The sequence below is a fragment of the Haemorhous mexicanus genome, chromosome 1, assembly GCF_027477595.1.
Source record: "Haemorhous mexicanus isolate bHaeMex1 chromosome 1, bHaeMex1.pri, whole genome shotgun sequence".
Lineage (NCBI taxonomy): Eukaryota > Metazoa > Chordata > Aves > Passeriformes > Fringillidae > Haemorhous > Haemorhous mexicanus.
Window position 1 is genome coordinate 27,779,572 of NC_082341.1, and position 17,696 is coordinate 27,797,267.

Sequence of the window (17,696 nt, forward strand, 5' to 3'; positions counted from 1 at the left end):
TCATTAGAAGTGAGATTGCAAAAGCAAGACTTGCAAACAGTCAAAAATTAACACTGAAGAGCACAAACAAGTATCCTGGCACTTAGGACAAAAAGTTCAATCCAAGTTTTTCTTTGCCAGCAGCCAGTAAGTGATTACATAATCCTAGTAAGACAAACTCAGGCATGAGGAAACTGCTGTCAGTACTGACATCCTTTGTGTCTGAGTAGTGCCACAAACACTGAGACAAAGCAGTTAAACTGTTCTTGTGTCTTTAACCTTTGTCCATTGGTGTGTGATACTGGGAATGGTCAATGCTAAACAAACAGCATTCATCTCATGCCAGCAAGAGGCATTCTGCTCAGAGCAGTATTTAGTCTGTAGATTTAAAATTTAAAGCTGTAATAAGGAGATATAAATTTAACCAACCTATTCTGTGCAATCTGTGCATGAACAATTTTATCTTGCCAAGACAAGTAGAACAGTAGAACAAGGAGACATGAAACTGTGTAACACTGGGCTGGTTTGAGCTCCTGTGTGGGCAAAACAGCACAACTGCAAAGCGAGTTCACCCGGACAACTTCAGAAGAAACAGTAAACCCGTACAATTATAGAGTATGTGGTAAGTTCTTCCCTTGCTGACTGAAGCAAACTAATGCACAACAATGCAAAAAGGCATGCAAATAGAAAAACTGCTTAGTGTAATTCAGTGAGTAAAAGTGAACAGAAGAACAACTGGCATAAATGTGAGAACAAATTTGAGAAATCACTTTTGAATATTTCAAAGCATTTCTGATACCATATTGAAACTAGAACTACTGTAATTTTTTGGCTAGTTTTCCTCTTTTTTTTTTTTTTTTTCTTCTTCACATGATGAACATCTTGAGAAAGGTATTTCATTTGGGAATTACACTGTTATCAAGCAGGCTTACTGCAGCCCTGGCAGAATGAGGGATAAAATGCTTGGCCGTGAACTTGTGAAGGTGAGCTGCACCATGTTCAGCTGGACCTTAGACAAAACAGAGCACACAGAGTTTGCTTTTATAAACAGTGAAGGTAAAGCTGAGGGTGCCTGTGCACCTCTGTCTGGCAAACTGATGACAGCGTGCCCAGCAAAATGGGAGATTATAGTGGGTACACACAATGCAAGGTCTTCTTTTGCCTCAAGACAGTATAAAGAGAATGTGGAAAGATAGTTACACAAATTTCTTAGTTGTGGTGTTCTTTTTTTAACTTTTTTTTTTTTTTTCCCTCAGCAAAGATGCTCTCCAGCTGCTTTGTTGCATTTAGTAGTGCCTCTCCAACTTGCTGGGGGAGCCCTGATCTGCCTGCGGGTGGATACTTGCACTCTTCTTGTATTAACTTGATAAAGCAACCCAGTGGAGGAATTAGGAGCTTTGAAACTCATCCAGGTGGATAAGATGATGAAGCTAAACAAAACCCATTCTGAAATGTATCTTTTGATGTACTGACATCTTGCACTTCATCTGCTTGTATTGTACCTAGGCCGATCTGCCTATCAATATTAGATGGAAAACAGTGATTTGCTATAATTTTCATATTGCAATGAAAACTGCAATTGCCATGTTGATGTACCAAGGATTTATAAAGGAGACAGACAAGTAGGAAGTGGGTTTAAAACCTTTTAGGCTGCTCCATGGGTTTGGAAAAACACCAGCAGAACTCTTTAAATTTTCTGAAAAAGGGAAATTGATATAAATTCTGGGCTTCATCTGGAATCCCAGATGAAAGATTCACACTCCCACCCCCACCTCCCGAAAGATTCCTATCAGTATTGAACAAAAGAAATGAGATTACTGGGTGAATGAGAGCTCTGCTCTGCCATTCCAGCTGGGGATGGAAAAGCGCTCCGCCGCAAGTGCAAGCTATAGAAACTCTTTGTATTCTGGTATGAGCAGCTCATACAAGGCAGATGCGATAATTATAGAAGCAAACAGCACAGCCGCAGACACTGGATTAGCCCACCTGTACTTTTTTTTCTTGCTTTTTCTGGGGTTTTCTCCTGTTATTTTAGAATAGAGAAATGTTTGCAGTGAGGGTGGCTGATTTTTTTATAACAGCCTGCTACGGCGCTGGGCACAGACGCAAAAGGGATTCCGATGAGTTTGTTTTACAGGCGTGTTAAAAACGAGTAACTACAGGACAGCTGAGCCGGCCCCGGGTGCCGCTGGAAGGGGTGGGACAGGGGCATCCCTCCGCACCCGCCCAGGGTGCTGCTGGAAGGGGTGGGACAGGCGCATCCCTCCGCACCCGCCCAGGGTGCCGCTGGAAGGGGTGGGACAGGGGCATCCCTCCGCACCCGCCCAGGACCGGCCCCGGGTGCCGCTGGAAGGGGTGGGACAGGCGCATCCCTCCGCACCCGCCCAGGGCCGGCCCCGCCCGCCAGCCCGGCGCTATAAACGGGCGGTGCGAAGACTCCGTCGTTTTTTCGCTTCCAGCCATGGCTCCCGATCGCTTCCCGTCGGCGTTCGCCGAGGCCGGGCAGCAGAGTGGGCTGCAGGTGTGGCGGGTCGAGCGGCTGGAGCTGGTGCCGGTGCCCCCGAGCCGGCACGGCGACTTCTTCGTTGGGGACGCGTACCTGGTGCTGCGCACGGAGCGCCGCGGGGACAACGTCGCCTACCGCCTGCACTACTGGCTCGGTAGGAGTGAGGGGCAGCCCGCGGGGCCCAGCCGGCTGCTGAGGGGCTCGCCGGGCTCCAGGGCATCCGGGACAGGGCTTTCCCTCCCTTCTCAGTAAGGCTGCGGGTGCGAGGCTTCCCGGAGGGGTACTCGAGGTGGGGCAGAAGTGGGGCTGCCGCCAAGGATCGGGGTGGTGCCAAGCGTCATCGCCTGCGATGCTGAGGGACTGAGGGGTGGGACTGTGGGGGGTGGCAGAGAGGTGAAAGCTTGCTCACTTTGAGGTGGTAGTTTGGGAAAGTACTGAAGTGTTAAAGGCAAATCTTGGCTGGGCACGACAGAGGTTCTGGAGTGAAATCCTACCTTCACTTACATGAATAGTTTTCTTGCCTTAATTTCCATCTGGATAAAAATGTCCTCTTGGCCGTCTCCCTGTGGTGTTGTTGCCCTGGTTAGCGTCTGGGTGTGCCTTTTCCAGTTAGATTAATTTTACTTTGATACAGAGATCACATGCAAAGATACCAGGTTTTCTTTAAAACCTCGTTAATATCAGTCTGACAGGCTTCTGGGATTGCAACCGGGCTGATGTCTTCCACCTTGACTAGCCCACTTTACATCAAAGTTGTGTTTTACGTGATTTCCCCATCTCCTGGAGGTTTCATGTGACTTCCCCATCTGGCGACAGAGTCATCCTGCCACAGTGATTGCTGTTCAGCTGCCTGAAACTTACTAAGTTTTTATTGTTTCACCAACAAGTTTGTGTTTGTAAGCAATCATCTCAATGAACGCAGATAAAGATAGGTGTATTAATGTTAGAGTGCTTGAGCTGCTGCAGTTCTCATTGTACTTTTGCATGCATTGAAAAATAATTGCAGATAGAGCTCAGATTGTTTCTGCATAAACGTCTGAGTGTTGAATTTTGCATGTCTTCGGAGTTTTCCAGCTGGCAAGCGTGTTAGTGTCTGTGTCTGGTAAGAGTATAATCATAGATGGCATCGTGAATGAATTTCTGGCAGAGAGTTTTCTGTCCGCAGTGCTGCTAATTAGTAGCAGGGTTTGGTTTTGTGGATCTTTGTTAATGAAGCTGGGTGTCTTAGTGAAGGTCTAGTAGACACATCACAGGGAGTGATCTATGGGCTGTTTGCAGCTCTTGGGAAGGGAAGGTAGAACACTGACTGACATTTGCAGCAATTAAAACCTCATTGCTGCATTGCTCATTGGCGGCTGAAGAGCTTTAGTTGCACACATTGATGCATATGTGCTGATCTAGGTAGTCTAAATGGCTTCAGGTGATCTGGGCACCCACTGTTGTGCAGCTGGCAAGGTGGCAGCAGGGAGGCTCACTGCTGGCAAATCCCTTCCTGCTTGCCAGATACTTCAGCAGCGGGGTGGAATAATTTCAAACACTGCTGCACACTTAATGTTGGCAGGAGACCAGGACTTCAGATAAGGGGTTTTGGGAGGGCCACTAACACTCAGGGCAAAAACTGTAGAATCATGTTAACTGATTCACACTGCTGTTATGTACACCACATTTTTCCCTGGTAAGCAAAGACCATAATCTGTGGGGAGGAAGATCACAATAGGGTCTTTCTGAAGACTTCCCATAAGTGTCTCTGGACAGCTGCAGCAGTCACTATCACTCTTTGGGATGTAAAGAAAGAATTCTTGTGATGGGAGAAGCGCTGCAGACTTTGGTCTTAGGTACTTACAAGGGCCTTCCTTGTCATTTGGTGATGCAGTCCTACTCCTGCTTGTCACCTGCGGAATGTTATTGTGGCAGCCACGTACAGTGGCTGAGGGTGCACGGATTCTGACCTGCAAAAAAGACCCCCAACATCAAATTTTCCTATTACATAGTGACAAAGGTCCTCCTAATTCCTTGCTTAGGCACACCCAAGGGGTTAAAAGAAGGTCTAGAGCATGGGAGGATGGTCTGTGACCTCAGTGTGCTGACAGTCTTCAGCTGTGCCTGGCATCAGTGGGGTAAAGTAACCCCCCAGTTTTTCTGACATGCTGAAGCTTCCTATGGGGAAGCCACTGTTTCACCAAGTATCTCACAGGCACTGAGAACTGAGATGCTGTTGGGGTTGGATAATTTCTGGGCAAGCTAACCTGGGTGTATCAACATTGTTGGCATGGCCAAGAAATCAATGTGGATCTGTTTTGCTGCAGGTTTATCCACTTCTAACATTGCTCAGACATCCTGACTCAATTGTCTCTACTGGCACTTGAGGGATGCCTTAGTAGCTGTACTAATCCTAAGGGAGCTGTCTGGACTTGAAACTGTCCTTAATGGAAACAGCATGCACTGTGCCAGTATGAAAATACTTATGCAAGTGAGATTGGCTATACCCCACTTTGTGTCTTTAATAAAAGTATGCATGGTGTTTTTTAACTATTTTTTAACCCATGTCCCCAGAGATGAAGTCATAAGATTTGTCCATGTGACCCAGATTCTGTTTGGTAAAAACTTGTTCTTTTTTCTTTTTATGCTCTGGCTTATTTGTAGATGTTTGTGCCTTAGACTGTAAGGTAAATCTGGGTTTCATACAAGCTTGAGTAACTTATGCTTAGACTGATGCTCACTAGATTTTTTTGTTTGTTTTAAATGGGATTTCACAGAGTATTTTATTGCATAACAGCTATGAGACCAAGTCTGATATTAGTTCTTATCTCTGACTCTGTTCAAAAACCATTTTTATTTAACCCTGAACCCTTTTATGTAATTGCAAGAAGTAATTTAGAAAGATCTAGTCTTAATGAATGTAATTACCCCTATTTAGAAAAAGAACAAAAACCTAAACCCTAAAACCTCCAAAACTTTACCACCAACTTTAAGGGGGTACCCAGGTCTGAGAAAGCATATTGGAACATAGCAAGTTCTATCATGGAGTGATTGGGAACCAAATGGAAGGCCTCACCTTTCCTTTTTCTTCTGTAGTTACTGAGAAGCCGGGTTTTTTAGACTTGATTCTTGTTTGTGCTTTTCTTGAAACAATTAAAACTGCTGAAAATGTTAATCCAAAATGTATGGGCACACATTAAAATCTTTGGTTTTATATACAGCCTGTTTTCAGCAAGTCCAGGCATCAGCACACTAGGTCAAGAGGCTATTTTGCCACAGTCTTGGGAATAGGCTACTCACTGTAAGGTACAAAACAAAGTGTGACCTCATGAAGCAAATATCTGAGCCCCAAAGCTGCTTTTCTTTCTCCCATCTGTTCCAGGCAAAATATCTTGCTTGCATTGTAGTGTCAAGAGGACTGCTTTTGAATTATTTTGGCTTTATGGTTTGGTGAGTTGTTCTTAGAATAAATATATGTTTTACCATCCAGACAGTCCTTTCACATGATTTTTCCTTCTTTGAACTTCAGCTGAAAGTCTAAAAATCATTACAGCTGATGCTTGCCATGCTAAACTCAATTAAATTATTCTTTTGTTTGAAGATTCTAAGAGAAGGTGAACTTCACTATTTTTCACTTTTTTTCTTTTTTCTTTGTGAATGCAGTTCTGCAAGTAGTCAAGAAATGGTCTGGAAGATCATGGTACTTGGTGGTGAACAGGGCTGTGATTCAGTGCTTTATTTCTGCATAAACATGGGTTATACAACCTGCTGAAGGCAGTGTCCAGTTGTTGCAGAAATAATTTCTCCAACAGAATTCAAAATTATATTAATGTTTTTTTGACATATTTCCCCTTTTTTCAGGGAAAGAATGCACCCAGGATGAAAGTACAGCTGCAGCTATCTTTGCTGTTCAAATGGATGACTATCTAGGAGGAAAGCCTGTGCAGAGTAGAGAAATTCAAGGATATGAGTCTAATGAGTTTATGAGTTACTTCAAAGGAGGAATTAAATACAAGGTAAAGAGTCTGTCAAAATACATTCTGAAATTGTATATAACATTTTTCCCTACATAAAAATAAAATGTTTTTCTTTGTAAATGGAGATTTAAAAAATAGTTTATTAGTGCTTTGTTGGTTTAGATCTGAACCACCCATCTCAAACCATAGGAATCTGTGTTTGTACAGAAAGCAGCAGCTTGTTTGTCAGTGCCTCTTCTGGTATGTGAAAACCTTTCCGAGTTTTTTTTTCCCCAAAATAAAGCTGTCCTAAGATTTCCTACTTACGTGTCTAAGAGAGTTCACAGCAGGGACTCTGTCTGGGTGGTGTTAAATCTCACAGAAATCATTTGTCTTGCAGGCCAAGTATTTTTGTTCAAATGCAGAACCCAGTTTGCTCGAATGGTTAGAAGCATTAATAGAAAGGAAAAGACCAGAACTTCATTTAAATATAAAAATGCTTTTGCAGTCCTACTGCAGCTTTTTTCTGAAGTAGATAAAACAATCTCCCAATTTTTTTTGAAAAATTTTAGCTTTTGGAGAGGTGTAGTGTCCGTATCCTTGTGTCACTTCCAAAAGCTGAATAGCTGAAAACTAACTTTGTTGTTGGTTTTTTGGTTTTTTTTTTAAACATCTGTGGGTTTTTAAGAATAAAGTAATACATCTCCTGAGGATAGCTCCATAGTAGAAGCTCTGGGAGCCATGGCTCATTCAGCCTTTTCCCCCCATTATGAAGGTTTGTAACTTCTCTCTGTCTACACAATCAAGCTTTTAACTCTGCATAAGTGAGGTTGATGCACCCTAACTTTTACGTTTAATTTTTTTTTTTTTTGTAATTTCAAGAGCCACCCTCTGTTCCAACACAAGGTCTGGGTCTCCCAGAGGAGGGGAGAATACTGCCTCACAGAGGCAGACATCCAATCCAGTTTACAGGGTTGTGCTTATGTTTATACTCACAGATTGTAAATCAACAGTTTGCTCTCACTTCCCCTGGTTTGGTACTCCTTGCCAGGTTGACTCTTAAGTTGCAAATATTCCTTTCATAAAATTGCAGAGCTGCTGTGGAATTATCCATGCATATACATGTAACCAGGGACTAAAACCACCTGGACCTCTGAGATTCAAGTTTGAAAAACTTCAAAAGGAGCTGCATATATTATCTGCTTTTCCTCAGTCCTTGACTTTTGTCCTAACAATGGGGTTCAATATTATCTCATCCTCTGAAGGAGGCTGGAAAGTGCTGTAAAGTCTGTGCTTTCACTTTTGCTATTTATCTGAAAACCCTTTGAAGGAGGGTGATATCTGCTCCCTTGGCTAAAGGTTCACACCTGAGAGCTCGGCAGCAGTGGTGTCTGTCTGGTCTGTGGTCAGCACTCTTAAACAGTACAGTACTTTGGCTTGCTTCTCGCTACAAAAGCTATTTTTTTCCACTGCTAGCTTCTCATCTGTAGTAAAAAAAGTAACTTTGCAGAAATGAAGCTGACTGCTTTGTTTTGTTTTATTCAGGCAGGTGGTGTTGCCTCTGGATTTAATCATGTTGTTACTAATGATATGAGTGCCCAGAGGCTGTTGCATATCAAGGGCCGGAGAGTTGTGAGAGCCACAGAAGTCCCCCTGGCTTGGGCCAGCTTCAACAAAGGAGATTGTTTCATTATTGACCTTGGAAATGTAAGTATTTTGTAGAGCAAAACACTGAAAAGCAAAAGCTGTATCCCTTCCAAGGTTTGAGTCATCCCCTAAAATGCAAAACTGATTTTTGTCACTCATGTGAACCAGCAGAAAGAATCTGCTTTAGAAAATTGGTTTTAGTGTCACGCCACTTGAAAGGTTTCAAACTACCCTAAATGTTTCCTGAAGTGTGCACAGATTATTTGTCAAGAAACAGTTCTCTTTCCCAGAGAGGAAGGGCATTGGGGTTTTTCACTACTGGTGTTTGAGCAGCTTAAGCAGTTCACTGTAGGTCCAGTCTGACTTTGGCACTCTCTACCAGATGAATGAGATCACTACTAGTTCAGAGCAGAACACAGATTCAACCATTCTCTTAAGAGCATTTTTGCATAGTCATCAAACTTTGGTAGTGACAGTAGACCCTAAAAAAATAGCTGCAAAAGTGATTATAAAACTACTTGAATATTTCAAGAGATCACTTGAGAAGCAATCCTGTGCTTCGAGGCTTTCTGCTGAAAACAAGTAGAGCCAGCACAGAAGAATATCAACACATAAGAGATGATAGTTCTGCTTGCTTCAAATGGCTTAAAGTGTAGTGCTGTCACCTCAGAACACATGAGATTTTCTGATTCTAAGAGTAGCAGCTGGGATGTAGTCCACACTAATTGGATGCTAGTTACCAATCTGAAATTATACTCACGTGTATAAAATGGAGAGCATGGGAAAGGAAATAGTTTATCTGCAGTTGATTTTAACTGTAGTGTTTCAGAAGGAAGTGGTCAGCTGCTTCAAGATCTCAGAGTTCCCCTGACCTGTTGAAAAATGGACTCTTCTGAATTCATGGTATGCATTTTCTCTGAAATAAGAAAATTCATGGTTTTTTTCTCTGAAAGCATCCCCTAGTATGACAGTTGAAGATAATCAATGTAGCTACTTGATGCCTATATATCTTTGATTTTTATTGTGCTTCACAGCCTTCAGATGGAACACCAAATAGTGTTTTTTGAATATTATCCTATTCCTCTTATGTCATTGTGGTTTAATCATGTGGCACAGCCTGGTGATCAGTATCCAAAGTAATATCTCAATGTCACTTTGCATAGAAGATCCAAGTCATCTATTCCCTTTGAGAGTTAATCCTTGGGAGATGGAAGGTTTGGAGCTAAACATTGCTAGATAATGCTGCTTTTGCAGTAAGGCTGTAATTTGACTTAAGTTTTCTGGAGTCAGCCTTCTATGGACATGATGTAGAACTGGGTGTACTCCATGAATTCAACTTGTTCTGACCCATTTTGAGCTGCAGTTACCCAGATGACCTTGAGTAATGTCACTTTGCATAGAAGATCCAAGTCATCTATTCCCTTTGAGAGTTAATCCTTGGGAGATGGAAGGTTTGGAGCTAAACATTGCTAGATAATGCTGCTTTTGCAGTAAGGCTGTAATTTGACTTAAGTTTTCTGGAGTCAGCCTTCTATGGACATGATGTAGAACTGGGTGTACTCCATGAATTCAACTTGTTCTGACCCATTTTGAGCTGCAGTTACCCAGATGACCTTGAGTAATTACTCAGGCCACACTGCAGGCATGGCAATGACACTGATGAAATGCAATATGGATGTGTTGCAGTGTTACATGTTTAGATTGGGGCCCATCCCTTTTGGTGAGAGGAGAGTGCTCTCACTAAGCAATTTAAATGTAATATAGAGTCTTTACCTGATACTGAATGTACATTGGGAGCCTTTTACTTTTCTTACAGTGTAACATCACTGGTTTCTGATTCACTGTTTGATAAGACAGAGGTCAAGCAGCAATGCAACACTGTGCCTTTGCAGGAAGAAAGATTAGATATGAACAACACCTAGATTTTTTTTTTTTTGCCATTCTATGGGAAATGTCAGTCAAATCACATGTCTAATACAGTTCTTGGTCTTGTCATGTCAGTTGTGAAAGAGAGCTGGGTTTTTCTGGATGTACTGGCAAGTCAAGGAAAAGAGTGTGTTGGAGTCTAGATATTCATAGTCACAGGTTATTGCATATACCAGACCATGTTTGTGGGAGATGAAAATGGGTGACATAGTTCAGGATGATGATGTACAAGTCTAGAGAAGTACCTCTAATTAAAGAAATGTGGTAGAAAATACAATGTCGCAGGAGAAGCTTTGCTCAAGTTTTATAAGAACTGTGTTTCAAGCTGAAATAATTGTACTTCAGGTTGACATTTTCCATTACTAAAGGGCCATTGTAAATGAGGGAGGCTTTATGAGTCTTTATAGGAGCTCTTAATTGAATTTAAGGTTCCTTTGAAAAAAGAAAAGTATTTTCACTAAAGTAGATTCCATTACTTAATAATTGAAATAAAATTGATTAATTTTATTAAATTTAATATAATAATTTATAATAATTTTATTATTAAAGAGGGTTGGTTCTGAGTTTTGGTATTTATTGCAGACCACTGCAGACTCATTGTCTGAGAATAATGGGCAGTAATTGCATAAAATAATGAGCTTATGGTCAGTGCTTTTAATATCAAATTATTGTAGTGTGTCAAATAAGATGAATTTCCAAGATTTACTTTCCCCAGTCTCTTAGCTAACCAGAAGAATGGTCTCCATGGAACTGAAAAATTGCTTGTGCGGACCATTTCCTGTTATATTTTATCAATCTGCTTATCTAATATAATAAAAAATTATTTCTGTTTTCCCATTTTTCTCAATTACTGCAGTATTTTAAACTCATGGTTTGAACAGATAAGGGAAAATTATGAAAGATCATAATGAATAGGAATAAAATCATTACTTCTCACTAGGATTTCCTTTTACAGGGATAATGCTTTAAGCAAAATGTGTGTGTGGGCATTTCAAGCTAGGTTGACATATTCACAGTTTAAGTTCTGATGTTTATCTCATACCTAGATCATAGAATAGTTTTGGTTGGAAGGGACCTTTAAAGGTCATCTAGATCAACTCCGCCTGCAATGAGCTGGGACATCTTCAAGAAGTTGAGGTTGCTTTGAGCCCTGTTCAGCCTGACCTTGAATGAAGGTTATTCTATCTTGATCCAGCCCTCTAAGTTGGAGTCAAACCTTGGCTGGAAATAAGATCAAAAAATAGTGTTCTAACTGCCTGCCTCCTGACAGTCTCTCTCTCTCTTGCAAGTGATTGGGAACCCAGGGGGCCGTGTCCCATGTGCACAACCCACACAGCGCCTTGGCTGATCTGTTACTAAACCACATTTACAGCACTTCAAACACCCTGCCCAGGTCTCATCTTGCCTCCTTTGAACTCTCTTGGCTGGAAGAGAAAATAGCTGCAAAAGGCAGAGAAAGCACTGTCTGGGGAGAGTTATTTGTGGGAAATGTGTGAAGACCTTTTAGTCAAGCAGTCTTCTATAACACCATGATCTGTGACTAGTGATCTTCTTTAGAGAGAATGACTCAGGAGAGTGCTGGGATGCCAGACTCTGATTTAAGTTGGGGGTTTTTTTCTGCAGGGGATTTCCATGAGACCTCTTTGGTGAACCTGGGAATCTCTATATAAGGGAGCCTTTGGGCAGGCAAGACAAGTGCAGGGCGATTGCGTAGAGGGCCTGGAGTGGAGCACACCTTCCTTTGTCGGATGCTGCTTAGTGCATCTTGCCCAGGTGTAGCTCTGCTCAAGGCCTCCCAGGAGCTGCTGTTTTCTGCCACACAATCACAGAATATGCTAGGTTGGAAGGGACCTGCAAAGATCATAAAAGTCAAGCTCTTAGTCCCACACAGGACAGCCCCAAGAGTCAAACTACGTGTCTGGGAGCATTGTCCAAATTCCTCTTGAACTCTGTCACGCTTGGTGCTGCAGCCATGTCCCTGGGGAGCCCATTCCAGTGCCCAACCACCATCTGAACAACCTTTTTCTAATATCCAACCTAAACTCCTCTGATACAACTTCAGGTCACCCTCAGATCCTCTCACTGGACACCAAAAAGAGATCAGTGTCTGCCCCTCCTCTTCCCTTCAGGAGGAAATTGTAACTGCAATGAAGTCTTCCCTCAGTCTCCTCTTCTCCAGGCTCAACAGACCAAGTGACCTCAGCTACTCCTCATAAATCTTCTCCTTAGGGCCCTTCCTATCCTGTCCTGAAGTGTTGCTGGTATCCCACCTGAGAGGCACCAGGGTGGGTTTGACAGTTCTTGGTGGCCTTAAACTGCCTGGCCTTGCTCTGTGCTGCACTTTCCCTCCAGATGCAGCTCTCCCTGTTTCACCCCATCCTCCAGCCACCTCCTCTTAGACACAGTCCTTTTTCTTCCTTCTTCACCCAGATAATTGTCAGAACAGCAAGGACCAGGAGGACATGGAAAATGGTCACAGAAGGCAGGGGGAAAGATGAATCACTGTGCCATTTAGTTAATAACACACATGCAGTTTTCAAGGCTGCTGTTTAGTATTTATCTAGATGCATATGTAAACATACTGTATATGTGTATATTTCTGATAAGATGTGCTAAAGAATTTCATATCTTTTGTCAATTTTCCTGGTTTGAAGTGGGAAGGAAGCTTGTCAGTATTGTGAAATTAGCCCTGTGTATATTGATGTATGCTGGTTATTTATGAAACTGGAATGTTGAGATATGTCAATAATTTGGGTGGTTATCAAAACATGGAGCAGAAATAACGGGAGTAACAATAAAATACAGCAACATTAATTGATCGGCTGATTTTATTGAATGCTTCCCAACTCAGTTTGGAAAGCCCTGCTGTATGAAAGCTGTCTGAAGTTGTATCCTTTGTGACCAGCAAAAATATTCTTTGTGTGTGTTTGGTTAGAGCTTTATGAAATGTAGGTCTCGACTCTGATTAATCTTGATGGGGGACAGCAGCAGTGCCATGAGCTAGGTGACTACAAAGGTCAGGCAGAGAGCTGTGCACTGCTCAGCCTTTTCAAAGAAATGAAGAGACAGTTGTTAAAATAAGGGGGTGAAGGGCAATGTGTGATAACTTCCACTGAGGTTTCAGCTTGGGCTTGATTGCAGCTGGAAGTTTTGTCAGTACAATAGAAATTCTCTAGGCAGAACATCACCCTTCTTCCAAAGGGAAGAGTGCAGATGGGTGAGGTGATAACTACAGCTCAAGCTAAATGAAATTTGAAGGTAAACTGTACTCAGTTGTCCATTCTTCCTATTCCTATACCACCACCTATAGTGGTGCTGATAAACTGACCTATAAACAGCCAAGAGGTTGCTAGTTTGAGTATTAAGAGCCCACAATATTCTTAAAAACAGCTTGTGCTATCTAGCAATCAATGTATGTATTTCTCAAGGGCTTCATGAATCCAAATGAAAATTAGGAAGTTGGAACTCAAAAGTATGAGACTGAACAGAGTTTTTATCATAATCTGTCTGTCAGTATGTTCCTAATAGAGTGCATAATAAGTATGTCAGAAGAAGAAAAATTGCTGCCTTGCAACAAAGACGCTAGAAGAAATACATCAGGCAAAAAGGCTGGCTTTTTATACAGCTGCTTTTCATAACAACTGTTAACTTGGAGTAGATTATATTATGTTTACAAAAAGGAAAGTAACTTCTGCTTTTTAAAGAGCAAGATACTTGCTTTATGATTATGACCATGGGGTGTGATTCAGCATCACATTGCAACCCTAATCACAGTTGTCTTGGTGGTTTCTGTAATCTTCTTCCCTCACTACTACTTTTAGGTGGCTTTGCTTCTCTTCCATTGGATAAAGCAGCTCACAACAGGCATATTAATTGCTTTAATAAACAAAGTCACTGTTAAGGTATGAACAGGGCTGGAAGAGCAGATTCTTGCATTTTGCTGTTCATCACTGTACATTTTTAGTTGCTTTGCCTAGCCTTAACAACTGACTCATGTAGGTTTTCCATTCACATTTTTCCTCCCACAATTAACCTCTTCTCCAGTTTCCCCCAGCTGAGAGTTAAACTATTGCTCATGCTGCAGCTGGGAGCTGCCAAACATGTAGCTGAGTTTGAGGAACTAAAGTGATTAGGTTCTTTATTAACTTATTAGCTGCATTAAAATGTTGCTCTGTCTGTAAAATGTGTATCTTGGTAAGCAAGCATCTTATTTTTTCTGTAATTCTGTGAACCAGTTACCCAGCAGTGTAAATGCCAGCATTCTGGAAGTTGCTATAGTCTCAAAGTCATCAGATAGAAGGGGAAAAAAAAGTCCTTTTGCCCCCTACTTCAGTTCAAGTATTCAGAGTATGGATTTTTCTTCATACTCCATGGACTGGAAAGTTCCCCTTCACCCCCACTTGTACGCAGAAAAGTAGCTGAACCAGAGATCATTGTTTAAGCTTTGGGTGGACTGGACACACATGTATCCACAAGGATTCAGTTCAGTTAGTTTTCTTCCTGATGTGGTAGGAAATCCAGATGTTTTGCTGCTCCTGTTGTTTAGAATTAAGATTATCCTGGTATTGACCCCTTAATCCACTGTGGTGTAGCAAAAGCTATTCCTAGTGTATGCTAGCAAAACAGGTGTGAGAGGAAAAATGAATGTACTATGTGCATGACTCTGCTATATCTGACTTATTTTTAGTCTGAAAATTTGTTCCATTTGAGTCAAATGGGAGACTCCAAAGACTGGTTAAAAAGACACTATTGTAATTTTACTAGTAATTTTAATTTTTTTTAGCTCATGGTGGCCTCAGAGGTGTTCTGGCTGAATGAATTTGGAGTTTGTTTTGGATTATCAGAACTCCACAACTTTCAATGGTTCACTGTATTGCAGTTTCTGCAAAGTTAGATTTTATGGATATGTGAAATGAGGAATTTTTTTTTCCTTGCCTGTGTCAAGAATTTAGCAGTCAAGAAAGGAAAAGGTGAATAATTTAAGGAGAAAAATGTGTTCAGCAGCCTATATTAATCTGGTTGAACCCAAACATTATTAATACATACATGTTGTTAGTTCCTTAAAAAACCTGGATGTCAGTAAACTGACAAAAAGCGCTGCATCACAGTTGTTTTTGTTCAGTTATTTTCCCCACCATGTGGATTTTGTTTTCTTGATTTAGCACTTTTCTGAAACTTAAAAAAAACAACAACAACAACAAAAAAAAAAAAAAAAAAAAAAAAACAAACCAGAAACATAAACAAAAAGCTCCACACTCTTGCTTTAGGGCTCTCTGTTTTATTTTCAAAACCTTGGTGTTTGAAGTACAAATACCAATGTAATGTGCCACTGTTTTACAAATACTTAGAATTAAAGGCATTAGAAGTATTTCTGTTGCTTGCAGTTCACATTTATACTTTTTTTCCCAATTTATTTCTATTTTGTGTTGGCATTTCTTTGAAGATATTATGTTTAATTACAGAACTGGACTTTTAACAAGCTAAAAGGAACTCATGCCTTATCAGAGCAGCTGTTCACTAATGACTGTGGAGAGTCTCAGCTGAGTGCCTGCCCAGTATTTTGATAGTACCATGATCAGATGTGTATAAAGCTTTGCCAATATTCCTGTGTGTTCCATCTGCCTCTAGCATTGCTGGGCTTTTTTTTTTCTGCTTCCTTCAGGAGATGAGTACTTAGGAGTGCTGGCTCTTTTGGGGTTTCTTACATCACAGCTCTTCTCCTCCTGACCCACCCATCCTACAAGCCACATCAGCTTTTCTTCCTATGTGGGCAAAGGTGGACAGGTCTAAGGTGTTTCAGGGCCTCCAGACAAAGAATAGAGGCATGCCAGCTTGTGATGCTTTAAGTTCTTTTCTTAATGGAAGCTGAAAGTTTATTTCAATATTTTAAGGTTAATGAGACTTTAACATTTCACTGTTATTTTCTACCTAAATGAAAGTTTAACCACAAATTATTTCTAATTAGAATTTTGAAAGCCGTTTAATTTGTTTAGCTTTTTAATATCTCTTCATATAAGAGAATGCAAATCAACAATTACAGTAGAGGCCTGGAAATTAGTAAATATTTCAAGAGACATACAGGTTTGAAACATTTGCATGTTTGACTAGAGAAAAACAACTTTATGGATTTAAGCTTCTTCCTGTTATTGTCCTGGCTAAGATCCACAGAAATGACCACAAAAGATCTAGAAAAGAGTATATTTTCATGTGCCTCCAGACTAAGGAGGCTGCCAGTTGAATACAGAGGTGGCTATGTGTTGGAAGGGAAAAAATTGGTTTTTATGTCACTTCTGAAGTAAGTGATTTTTTTTGTTTGTTTGTTTTTCCTTCTCTTACTGTGCATGCCATGTGGGGCTGGAGCAGGAAGCAGGAGGTGTACTTTCACAGTCCCCCTCCATATAGGGAAAAGTGCCAAGGTGCTCTTGCTCAGGGTTCCACATGAGCCATGCACAGTCATCCTGATGCACAGCCTCCGTGCAGAAGCTAAATGTTGGGTCATTTTTAATGTGCTGTAGAAACCTCATGTGACTTGCACAAGGTCACTCCGCAGGCCAGAAGCTCTTTGGAGTAAGAGCAGTGAATTCTGACACACTGTGGGTGGAAGACTAAACTGTTTCCCCAAAATGTGCAGTTGAGGGGGAGGGCTCATTCTGACCACAGTGTGCGTGGCACGGACCCAGCTTGCCTTCCCAACCTCACTCAGGAGCTCTAGGGTGGTCACTGTTACTTGTTATAACATTTTTCATTATGAGGTTGTATTCATTACAGTGTTACTCATTATATTTATTCAGTATTACTCAGTATATTAAATTCATTAAAATGTTAGTTTCATTACACATTATTCATTATAATGTTTTCTTACCCTCAGCTGTTAATTGTCCATGATAACTGTATTGGAATCAACACACATTAATATAGGGTATCTCTCTCAGAATTCTGTTTAAGAGGTTTAAAAAAGTAAGTACTACTAATGCAAACTTCTGAAAATAAACTGGGTTTGGCACAGGAATTACTGATGAATGAAGCTCTTTTATTTTGAGGGGAGTGAACACTTGAAGTCTGTTTTCATTTTAATGGAAACATTTTTTGTCAACCTGCCAGTTCCAAATAAAGTTTGCAAAACAAACCTAAAAATAGTGAAGGTGTAGTACAGCTAGGAAATTCTTAAAGTAGTGAGTGAGCTGAAGCTCAATACCATATTTTGCCCCTAGCTGAGCACATTTTATGTCTAAAAAATAAATACATGAATAACAAAATACGACCCAAAAGCTCGATGATTTGTTGGATATGGTTAGGTAACTAATTGACTGTATTTCAGGTAAATCCAGATCTAAATATTAGCCTTCTCAAGAAGTGCCTTTGACTTCTAAAACTCTTCTCCTGGTTTTAAATTGTTGAAAAACTGAATCTGCCTAGAGGTTGAAACGGGTAAGTTATATCAGGAAGGCAAACTTGTAGATATTCAGCTTCTCTGCTGCGAGGCCTCAAAATTAGATACATTGAAAGTGAAATGATTTGAGTTCAGAAGAGAAGACTAATTAAATCAAGCTCCTGAAAGCTTCTAGCACTGAATGCTTAAGATATTTTAGTGGTCATAGTAAATGCGTTTGCCATGTTATGTATTTTGGGACATTTTCATGGCCTATGGCTGTCTGTGTCCTTCTATTGATTATACAGTATATGAAGTTTAACTTTCAGGCTTT

General features: G+C 41.0%; 1 protein-coding gene across 1 annotated transcript in view; it reads left to right on the top strand.

Moving 5' to 3' along the window:
• The first annotated feature begins 2,412 nt into the window (after positions 1-2,412).
• Positions 2,413-17,696, top strand: part of SCIN (scinderin) — a 48,652-nt gene continuing 33,368 nt past the window's right edge. Inside the window, exons 1-3 of the mRNA XM_059843949.1 lie at positions 2,413-2,639; positions 6,326-6,480; positions 7,966-8,127. Coding sequence (XP_059699932.1) covers positions 2,441-2,639; positions 6,326-6,480; positions 7,966-8,127 — 516 coding nt within the window. The 5' untranslated portion in view covers positions 2,413-2,440. The remainder of the gene's footprint in view (positions 2,640-6,325; positions 6,481-7,965; positions 8,128-17,696) is intronic.